Here is an 11628-nt window from a genome sequence, read left to right as displayed (position 1 = left end):
AATAAATCCCAGAATTGTTCAGATTCCACTGAAACCACAACAAGGGAACTGTAAGGTATCAGGGCTCAGTCTCTCTTACCCTCCCAGATCTCAGCTCCTCACCATTGTATTTTATAACATACATCAGTATATTCTCTTCCTGCATATCCTGAGTGACGGAAGACACACTTACTGTAGCAGTATTATTACAACAATGTACATTTATGCATCAGGGGCCAAAGCAGTTATTCCAAATCCATCACTAGCAGCTACAACATTAGTCCTGTATGACATTAGTCCTGTATGACATTAGTGCTGTATGACATTAGTCCTGTATGACATTAGTCCTGTATGACATTAGTGCTGTATGACATTAGTGCTGTATGACATTAGTCCTGTATGACATTAGTCCTGTATGACATTAGTGCTGTATGACATTAGTAATGATTACCTTCTACAATATGAATATCAGATACTGTTAGTTAAAATTAGATGTTACAATTCTAGACAAACAGGACATACAGTATTTTCAAATGAGTTTGTCTGAAAGCACGTTCTATCTGCGAGGTATAGCACAGATCTCATGAGGTTTGGGGGCGTTAGTAGCCCCAAATGCAGGGGTGAGGTCCAGCTGCGCTCCGGGAGGAGCCTGGAATGTGAAGTTCTGCAGCAGTGTTGTGAAGAACAGAAAAATCTCCATTTTAGCCATATTTTCCCCAACACAGCTTCTTTTACCTGGGACAGACAACAACAGGAGACATTAATACAATATAACTGCTAGAGGGTCTTCCCCCCATTGCATTTAGGAAGCAGTTTACAGTATTTATTTCTACTATTCTGTTACCAGTCTGACCAACAGAAACATATCCAACTATTTCTGAAGAGTTTACTTATTAAAGAGAAGAATATTCTTTGTATTAAACATGTTATTGTATGAAAACATTGTTCACAATATCACAGTTCCAGCCTTATTCACTATACATTTCATTTCAAAGTTAGGGTTACCGTTAGGATTGTCATTAGCGTTAGAGATACCGTTAGGATTGGGGTTACCGTTAGGATTGCCATTAGCGTTAGGGTTACCGTTAGGATTGCCATTAGTGTTAGAGTTTCCATTAGTATTGCCATTAGTGTTAATGTTAGCGTTAGGATTGTCATTAGTGTTAGGGTTACCGTTAGGATTGGGGTTACCGTTAGGATTGCCATTAGCGTTAGGGTTACCATTAGTATTGCCATTAGTGTTAGGGTTACTGTTAGGATTGCCATTAGCGGTTAGGGTTAACGTTAGGATTGCCATTAGTGTTAGAGTTTCCATTAGTATTGCCATTAGTGTTAATGTTAGCGTTAGGATTGTCATTAGTGTTAGGGTTACCGTTAGGATTGACATTAGCTTTAGAGTTTCCATTAGTATTGCCATTAGCATTAGGGTTACCGTTAGGATTGCCATTAGTGCTAGGGTTACCATTAGGATTGTCATTAGCATTAGGGACACCATTAGGATTGTCATTAGTGTTAGAGTTTCCATTAGTATTGGGGTTACCGTTAGGATTGCCATTAGTGTTAGAGTTTCCATTAGGATTGCCATTAGCATTAGGGTTACCGTTAGGATTGCCATTAGCGTTAGGGTTACCATTAGTATTGCCATTAGCATTAGGGTTACCGTTAGGATTGTCATTAGTGTTAGGGTTACCGTTAGGATTGCCATTAGCATTAGGGTTACCGTTAGGATTGCCATTAGCGTTAGAGATACCGTTAGGATTGCCATTAGCATTAGGGTTACCGTTAGGATTGCCATTAGCATTAGGGTTACCGTTAGGATTGCAATTAGCGTTAGAGTTACCGTTAGGATTGCCATTAGCATTAGGGTTACCGTTAGGATTGCCATTAGCATTAGGGTTACCGTTAGGATTGCCATTAGCGTTAGAGATACCGTTAGGATTGTCATTAGCGTTAGGGTTACCGTTAGAATTGTCATTAACATTAGGGACACCGTTTGGTTTGCCATTAGCGTTAGAGATACCGTTAGGATTGTCATTAGCGTTAGGGTTACCGTTAGGATTGTCATTAACATTAGGGACACCGTTAGGTTTGCCATTCGTGTTAGGGTTACCGTTAGGATTGCCATTAGCGTTAGGGTTACCGTTAGGATTGCCATTAGCGTTAGAGATACCGTTAGGATTGCCATTAGTGTTAGAGTTTCCATTAGTATTGCCATTAGTGTTAATGTTGCCGTTAGAATTGCCATTAGCGTTAGGGACACCGTTAGGATTGTCATTAGTGTTAAGGGTTGCCGTTAGGATTGGGGTTACCGTTAGGATTGCCATTAGCGTTAGGGTTACCATTAGTATTGCCATTAGTGTTAGGGTTACCGTTAGGATTGCCATTAGCGGTTAGGGTTAACGTTAGGATTGCCATTAGTGTTAGAGTTTCCATTAGTATTGCCATTAGTGTTAATGTTACCGTTAGGATTGCCATTAGTGTTAGGGACACCGTTAGGATTGTCATTAGTGTTAGAGTTTCCATTAGTATTGCCATTAGTGTTAATGTTGCCGTTAGGATTGTCATTAGTGTTAGGGTTACCGTTAGGATTGTCATTAGTGTTAGGGACACCGTTAGGATTGTCATTAGTGTTAGAGTTTCCATTAGTATTGGGGTTAACGTTAGGATTGCCATTAGCATTAGGGTTACCATTAGTATTGCCATTAGCGTTAGGGTTGCCGTTAGGATTGTCATTAGCGTTAGGGACACCGTTAGGATTGCCTTTAGTGTTAGGGTTACCGTTAGGATTGCCATTAGCGGTTAGGGTTACCGTTAGGATTGCCATTAGTGTTAATGTTACCATTAAGATTGTCATTAGCATTAGGGACACCGTTAGGATTATCATTAGCGTTAGAGTTTCCATTAGTATTGGGGTCACCGTTAGGATTGCCATTAGCGTTAGGGTTACCGTTAGGATTGTCATTAGCATTAGGGACACCGTTAGGATTGTCATTAGTGTTAGAGTTTCCATTAGTATTGGGTTTACCGTTAGGATTGCCATTAGTGTTAGAGTTTCCATTAGTATTGCCATTAGCGTTAGGGTTACCATTAGGATTGCCATTAGTGTTAGGGACACCGTTAGGATTGCCATTAGTGTTAGAGTTTCCACTAGGATTGCCATTAGCGTTAGGGTTACCATTAGGTTTGCCATTAGTGTTAGAGTTGCCATTAGTATTGTCATTAGCATTAGGGACACCGTAAGGAATGCCATTAGCGTTAGGGTTAACGTTAGGATTGCCATTAGCATTAGGGACACCATTAGGATTGCCATTAGTTTTAGAGTTTCCATTAGGATTGCCATTAGCATTAGGGTTACCGTTAGGATTGGCATTAGCGTTAGGGTTACCGTTAGGATTGTCATTAGCATTAGGGTTACCGTTAGGATTGCCATTAGTGTTAGGGTTACCGTTAGGATTGTCATTAGCATTAGGGACACCGTTAGGATTGCCATTAGAGTTAGGGTTACCATTAGGATTGTCATTAGCATTAGGGACACCGTTAGGATTGCCATTAGTGTTAGGGTTACCGTTAGGATTGCCATTAGCGTTAGATATACCGTTAGGTTTGCCATTACCATTTGTATTGCCATTTGCATTAGGGTTACCATTAGGATTGCCATTAGCATTAGGGTTACCATTAGGATTGTCATTAGCGTTAGGGACACCGTTAGGATTGGCAGTAGTGTTAGGGTTACCGTTAGGATTGCCATTAGCGGTTAGGGTTACCGTTAGGATTGCCATTAGCGGCTAGGGTTACCGGTAGGATTGCCATTAGCGTTAAGGACACCGTTAGGATTGCCATTAGTGTTAGAGTTTCCATTAGTATTGCCATTAGCGTTAGGGTTACCATTAGGATTGCCATTAGTTTTAGGGACACTGTTAGGATTGCCATTAGCTTTAGGGTTACCGTTAGTATTGCTATTAGCGTCAGGGTTACTGTTACGAATGCCATTAGCTTTAGGGTTACCATTAGGATTAGGATTAGGAAAAGAATGACAGGAAAAACAGTGTTTACTTTCTAGCAACGTTGAGATGACATCAGTGCTGACTTGCTAAATGTCGACATGGTCTATGTCACATTATGAAAATGTTGAAATTTTCAAAGTTGACCTTACGGCCATGTCAACATTCTCATGTTGACATAATTACTTTCAGCATTGTGAATGTCCAATAAATATAAAGAACCAGCTACAGATTGATGTCTCTATTCTCATTGTGACATGTATAAAGTCATAGCTAGATATTATAAAGTGTTTTCCAGTACACTAGAGAAAACGCATAAGATTAGAAGCTTAATAAACTCTTACACCACCTTTGTAACTGGTGGAATTCTCAGTACTATTTATTGGCTGTTGTAAGACCTTGATCATTCTCAGTGAAGTTTTGGTAGTCATAAAATATCCCAGGGTATGCCAAGACTGCAGAGCACCACCCAACAAAGTTTTGCTAATGTCAACTTTTTTGCTTCTGGAAGCCAGACAATTATGGCCTTAACTTAATATATAACTTGCAGTTTCCTTAACCCTCTTTAAGGGACCTTCGATCTTTAAATAAGCATTTGGATAAAATCATTTTGGTTCAGGTACAATTTAGGAAGACAACGTCATATGAACCTGACTAGTTCTGTTTTCTTGAGGAACCCCCAAATGTAAAGTTCATGGATCATTTTGTTCAGAATTCAAAGCAGATCAGTCATTATTTGCCCTAGACATTTGTTGGCTTTTATTGCATTCACATTTGGGCTCCCTCTCTGTTGAATGACAATAGTGGCCAGACTTGCATGTTTTTCATCTACAGACTGAGACTTTTGCACCTGGAGGCAGATGTTTACAGTATATTGGCAATACAGTTGGGATAATGATGGTGAATTTCTTCTGCTACAGTAAATAGAGAATTTAAGGGTTTTAATCATTTTGACTTATTATATCTATTTCTAGTATCAGGCTAATGCCAATACCATTCTTAGAATGTAGGATGACTAAAGACCATCAATATTGTAGCTCTGTCGTCTCCTATTCAAACAGGCTTTGAAGATAACTGTGTCACAACTCTTGGGTTGCTAATGGACGCAACTCAAATTTTGGGAAATTGGCGAGACCTATTTCCGAGGCATGGACTCTAATGTGATGGATGTGTTCACCAGGGACCCTTGCAAGAAGTTATGGACTTGGCTGTGTCCAACACACAGGTTGCGGCCCTCAGAATAGGTCCCCCTATACAGGTGCTGGTGAACTCTATATAGAGAGGAGAAGACTTTCAGCGTAGTCAACAGTTCGGGTCAGAATCAAATGGACAAAACGGTAACAGGGAGCATACGTATGCAGGTCACAGAGGTCAGAACCAGATTACCAAATGCAGTACCAGGGATTAGACAAAAGCAGGTCAGGAACAAAGCCAAGGTCTGGAACAGACTTGCTGAGCTGATTACAGAAGGCTGAGCGTTAAACCACCAAGGAATTAGTTAAATCACCAAGGAATCCTCTAATCAGTGCAGTTGGTGATTGCACTGGGCTGGAGAATAGGCAGCAACTGAGATGTTTTCTGTATGAGTACACTGTGAAGACTTGATATTCCTCTAACCAGAATTCAGCGGTACAGGACACAGGAATCACGAGGAAACAGCAACTGTAGATATGGGGCCGGATAACAGTAATGGTTTACTGCACAAAAGAGCCACAGAATATTAGTTAACACAAGCAAGCAACTCTTTGCTCTGGCACTAGTGGGAGTTCTTACAGGGGGTATGATCTGCTGCAAGTCCCTGATAGGCTGATAAGGTCAGCTGAGACAGTAGCACTCCCACTAGAAGAATTCTATCAGCTGACATAGTGCATGATGGTGATATCAGTGCATGGTTCTCAAACAAGGTCAGTCATAAATCCTGACCTGCGGCAAATGGCAAGTTACAGTAAGTCACACAATTTGAGCAGAGTGTAACAAACTGTTTGTAAAACCTTACATTCCAAGTTATTTTCACCAGTCTGTGCTACTGACCAAGGACCAGTCAAGTAACATTTACAAGTGGCCAAAAATCTGATCAGAACTAGTCTTACCCATAGAGAATGGTATGAATGCTTCATTAGTCTTGAAATGTCCTTCTGGGGTGAGAAAATGTTCTGGGTAAAACTCTTCTGGTTTCTTAAAGTAGGTGGCATCTTTTAGTGCAGAGGACAGTATTGCCATCACAGTGGTTCCCTGGGGAAAATTCAATCATTTACAAGTTGTCCATTATGTAACTGATACACAAAATGAAAAAATTAGAACTCTTTATACAGAGCCCATAATTGACCACTCCATCAGCTGAAAGATTAGGTTCTTATCACATATGTGGATTGACACATTGGACAGATTAATGGCCTGATTCTGACCCGTTCGCTATCTGCGTATGCTCACTAGATGCATATGCAAATTTTTCAAAGTGAAGCCACGGGAAGCGATCGCTCACCAAGGCATAAGCACGCCCACCATGTCTTAGCGAGCGGCCACTTTGTGTATGCATACGCCCAATCGCAAAAGCAGAGCCACCCACCAGCAACACGTCATCTCCAGGAAGTGTATTAAAACATTGGTACATCGAGCACCATCGGATGTGAATGCAGTGCTTGAGGTAGCTTTACCCTACCTCAAGCATTGCGAGGAAATCAGTGTAAAAAAATGACAAGTGACATGTACAATGACGCTGCCTGTTAATTATGCACGCCTCTAAAACGGCGTTGAAACACCCAGGCATGCCTGCATTCGCATCTCCAACCCCCCGTTATTAGTGTCCTGTCCCTGTTACCACCCACAAATGGCCTCTCCTGTCACTCATTACCCTGGGATACCTTTGCTGGGCGAGCGAGAGGGTTGCAATCGCAGTGAGTAGTTCGCACACGCACAGAATGAAGCGTGCGCATGCGCATACGCAGAACATTGGGCCACTTGCAAATGCACAGCGCGAGCGAGTGACTCTGAATCAGGCCCTAAGTCTTTGACTGATCCTATAAACCCAAATCGCACTGGTCCCAAACAGTGTTTTCATATAGTGGTCACATACTGTACATGTGCCAAAGGAACCCCATAGATTTTGACTACTAAAAACTGGACTGTATTTCTTGTAATGAAATTAAAATTCAAAGTAGAAAAGAGAGGTATTTGGTAGCACTAATTCAGTTAAAATGGAGCCTACAAAAATATCTGTAAAACAAATGGTGGAATATTATCCCACCTAATGTGAACTATAAAGTACAAATGATTTTATAAAATTTTTATTTGGAGGTTATTATTATTATAATTATTAATATTATTATTAATATCCTTTATTTATATAATGCCACAAGGGTTCCACAGATCCTTACAAAGTACATTAAGCAAAGGAGTTTACAAGAACACGGTTATTACCAGGACCAAACAATGCAGGACAAGGACATAGTTTATACACTTTGCTGCATTAGCAATCATAACATTAAAATAAGCAGCAGGGCATCAGCAGCCAAGTGTTAGATGCCGTTGTATGGAGTTAGGAGTAATATATAGTATAAATAAAGCTAGGAGAAGCACATGAGGGAAGAGGGCCCTGCTCTTACATTCTAAAAGGGAGGGGCGAACAGACAAGGGTGACACGGATGCGGTAGACAGTGAAGAAGGTTCATAGAGCAGTGGGTTAGAATGGGAGCTGGAAGGTTTTCATGAAGTGGGTCTTGAGAGCCCATTTGAAGATTTGTAGAGAAGTGGAGAGTCTGATAGAGAGTGGAAAAGAATTACTGAGGTAGGGAGCAGCACCGGCAAAATCTTGGAGTGAGAGGAAGAAATCAGTTGCAGGAGCGAAGTGGGTGGGCAGGTGTGTGAAGTGAGATGAGGTCAGAGATGTAAATGAGAAAGGATTGGGTGAGGGCGAATTGGATTCTGAAGGGGAGGGGGAGCCAGTGTAGGGCTTGGAGTAGCAGGAAAGCAGTTGTAGAACAAATGGAGAGGGAGATGAGCAAAGTAGCAGCATTGAGGACAGATTGGAGTGGAGATAAATGAGAGTCAGAGAAGCCAGATAGGAGGAGGTTACAGTAATTCAATCTGGAGGTGACCAGTGAGTGGATGAGGGTAGTTCACAACTTCCAGGGTGAGAAAGGGTCTGATCCTGGAAAAATACTAAATGGAAATTGCTGGACTGCAAAAGATAATGAATGTGTGGTTTGAAGGAGAGGGAGGAGTCAAGGATAACTCCAACTGCTGTCAATAGGTAATGAAATTGTAGGAAGTGAGGTTATGTGTGAGGGTTGAAAATGATCATCTCAGTCTTAGACATGTTAAATTTAAGAAAATGCTGGGACATCCAGGAAGAGATAGCAGAGAGACAGTTGGAGATATGAATGAGAAAAATTGGGATAAGGTCAGGGGAGGAAAGCTAGATCTGAGTATCATCAGCATAGAGATGATATTGAAGGCCAAAAGAGCTAATGAGTTCACCTAAAAAGCACATATAGGGGGAGAAAAGGAGAGGTTCAAGAACAGAACCTTGGGGGACACCTACAATTAGTGGAAGTAGGAGGGAAGTCATGAGAGAAGACATAGAATGAAGGGTCACAGAGGCAGGAGGACAGCCATGAGAGGGCAGTATCATGTAGACCAAGGGAGTGAAGAATGCATGATGAGAGGGTGGTCTACAGTGTCAAGAACAAAAGAGTAGAGAGGAGATTTAGCATAGAGTAGTGGCCATTGGATTTGGCAGAACGAGGTCATTGCTGACTTTCGTGAAGGCAGTTTCAGTGGAGTGGAAAGGATGGCAGCCAGACTGAAATGGTTCAAGCAGAGAGTGGAAGGAAAGAAAGGTGGTTGCAAACAATACACTTAATGAATTTGGAGGCAAAAGGGAGTAGAGAGATTGGTCAGTAGTTGGAGATTGTATTAGAATCAAGGGTAGGTTTTTTAAGAATGGGGGAGAAAAATGCATGCTTGAATGCAGAAGGAACAGTGTCTGATGAGAGGGAGAGATTGAGGAGGTGGGCAAGGTGGGAACAGTCTGAAGGAGAGAGGTAGCGGGGGAGGCAGGAGGAGATACAGTCAAGGAGGAGGTGGAAGGTGGAGAGGACCAGATGCCGTACATGACTTTCTCTCCAGATACATGGGAGAAATATGTCATAGTTGGTAAGTTTGATGGTGAGGGCGGTCTGGGAAAAGAGGGGGTGAAGTGCTGAGGGTCTGGTGGGATGTAATGTCTTGACATATGGAGTCAATTTTATATGTAATGTAGATGGCAAAGTCAAAGGCACAAAATGAGGAGTGGAGGCAAGGAGGGGTTGGACAGAGGAGGGAGTTGAAAGTGGCAAAGAGACTGGGAATTTGAAGACTGGGAGGAGGTGAGGCTCTTGAAATATGAATGATTAGAGAGGGAGAGAGCAGCTCTGTAGGATGAGAGCAAATTTGAAATGGAGGAAGTCTGTCTTAGATTGTGACTACCTCCTCTGTTGCCCTGTGGTTCATAAACACTTTTGCAGGTATCCGGTGCATTTGGAATGCCAGGGTTGAGGTATGGATCTCCGAGGGTGAGTAGTGAGTCTGTGAGCAACAATGTTGAGCAGGGGGAATAAGGAAATGGTGTCAATAGCCTCAATGTAATGCTCAGTGATGTTAGTCTTAGGAGGTAGATGTGGAGACAGAGAAATAAATACGTTAGAAGAGAGAAGGTGAGAGTGAGAGAGGGGAATAAAGAAGTGGTGTAATCAGAAATGTTACAGTAGTGATTGAAGACCAGATCAAGTGAGTGTCCACTCACATGATAGGATGAGGAGGTCCATTGGGAGAGATCAAATGAAGAAGTGAGGGTAAGGATGTTGAAGTCACCTAAGATAAGTGTGGGAAGGTCTGGAGGGAAGAGAAAGAGCGGGAGCCAGGAAGGAAAGTAGTCAAGGCATTTGGAGGTATGGCCAGGGGGACGATAAATGACTGCTACTTGAAAGTGAACTGATTGGAAGAGTCGAATAGCATGACTCTTCAAATGAGAGGGATGGATCAGATGGTATGAGCTGGAAGTAGTAACTGGAGGATAGAAGTCTCCAACACCCCCACCACCATGGCGACCTCCAGGCCATGGTTTATACCTTGCTTCCTTGATAGGATCTTCTTTAATACAGTTAGAGGAAGATGTATCAAACCTTCTAAAGTGGAGAAGATGCTCATAGCAATCTATCAGCTACTGCCTAACATTTTATAGAATGTACTTAATAAATGCTAGCTAGGAACTAATTGGTTGACCACTTGGCAACTTCTCCACTGTTTGTAAAGAAAGGTGAGGACAACCTTATACTGAACTCATCCCTCTACATGCTGAGTTACTCATATAGAGCCATTATCATAGTCACTACCATGTTTTTTACTTAAACACTTTTTTAAATATTGTGAGTGTGGGTGTGTGTTTAATTTTAAATGCTTTGTGCAATTTTACATTTTTTATGAATACTGTTCTGAACAACCATTACAAACTGCAACTTTATGATATGCACTAACAAATATTAAAAACCATGACATACAGTGAGGTCAATGGCTGGGGAGGCAGACATGGAGATGGGTCTGAGTGCTGGGAGCCTGTCTCACCCTCTACTCACTGTAACTCTCCCCTCACTACACTAAGCTTCAGTGTCCATTGATTCTCCTACCTGCATCACTGTGTCTTCTCTGACTGTGCTCTGATCTGTAAACACTGCAGTGCACTACCTGATCACATGACACATCCAAGGTGTCCATCAGTGCTCAAGACACACCCAATACTCAGAGGCATGCCTCTATTAGCTCTTTTTCTGTGCAGCTAACTGCAAGTGGTGGGACCCCTTCCCCACACAGCAAGCAGTATCTGACTATACAGAATTGAGGCTGAGCTGTTTCTGCCTCATCTCTCATCTCCCTGCAGTCCTAGAGAGCTCCACAAAGCTGGTGAGTGTTAAATATAAAAATGATTACAATAAACAAAGAAGATAATTATAAAAGTTATAAATATCTTCTTCATATTATTCTAATAATTTTTGTATCAAATATAAGGAGTATGACTGGGGAGGCTCCCTTGACTGCTCCTCCTTGACATGAAACCCACCTTTGGAATAAAATAGCCCCTGAAGGTGATGTCCTGAGTAGTTGCATGCGGGAGATTATTGGGTGCAATGTCACCAAACCGCTGAATCTCATGAATGACGGCGTCTGTATATGGCAATTGTTTCCTGTGCTCTGTCTGTGGTCGAGCTGATCCAATCACTCTGTCAATTTCATTTTGCACTTTTTCTGCCAACAAAGAAAAATTGTATACATTTTAATTCCAATCGCATATTTATAGCCTAGATCCGCAATCCGGGGCTGTCTGGCAACTGTTAGCCTGGGGACAAATGCAATCAAGTGGCTCTGGCTTTTCTAACAGCGCACTGCAATGGCAAAATAGATGTGGCAAAAAAAACCTGCAGGTGTGGCTTATCTTATGGGAATGCGGTTTAAATTAAAATGAAATATATGAAAAATCTTTGTGTCTAAGAAATATAACACTGGTCTGCGTTTTACATTTTAAGTTCTGAGGTCAAGGTTTTCCTAGGTGATCTTTTATATGTAGTGGACGACGAATTAAAAAATATAACTCACTTAGGGTCTGATTCAGACCCAC

The 11628-nt window shown here is 41.7% G+C and overlaps 1 protein-coding gene across 1 annotated transcript in view; it reads right to left on the bottom strand.

Moving 5' to 3' along the window:
- Positions 1-461: 461 nt before the first annotated feature.
- The window catches only part of LOC148533749 (cytochrome P450 2C5-like), an 84862-nt gene continuing 73695 nt past the window's right edge, over positions 462-11628 (bottom strand). Inside the window, exons 8-10 of the mRNA XM_088467239.1 lie at positions 11074-11258; positions 6071-6212; positions 462-714 (exon numbers count right to left, since the gene is read on the bottom strand). Coding sequence (XP_088323365.1) covers positions 536-714; positions 6071-6212; positions 11074-11258 — 506 coding nt within the window. The 3' untranslated portion in view covers positions 462-535. The remainder of the gene's footprint in view (positions 715-6070; positions 6213-11073; positions 11259-11628) is intronic.

This window comes from Taudactylus pleione, unplaced genomic scaffold (assembly GCF_031769625.1).
Source record: "Taudactylus pleione unplaced genomic scaffold, aTauple2 ptg000070l, whole genome shotgun sequence".
NCBI lineage: Eukaryota > Metazoa > Chordata > Amphibia > Anura > Myobatrachidae > Taudactylus > Taudactylus pleione.
The sequence above is the reverse complement of the archived record's forward strand: the minus strand, read 5'-3'. Positions and strand labels throughout refer to the sequence as shown.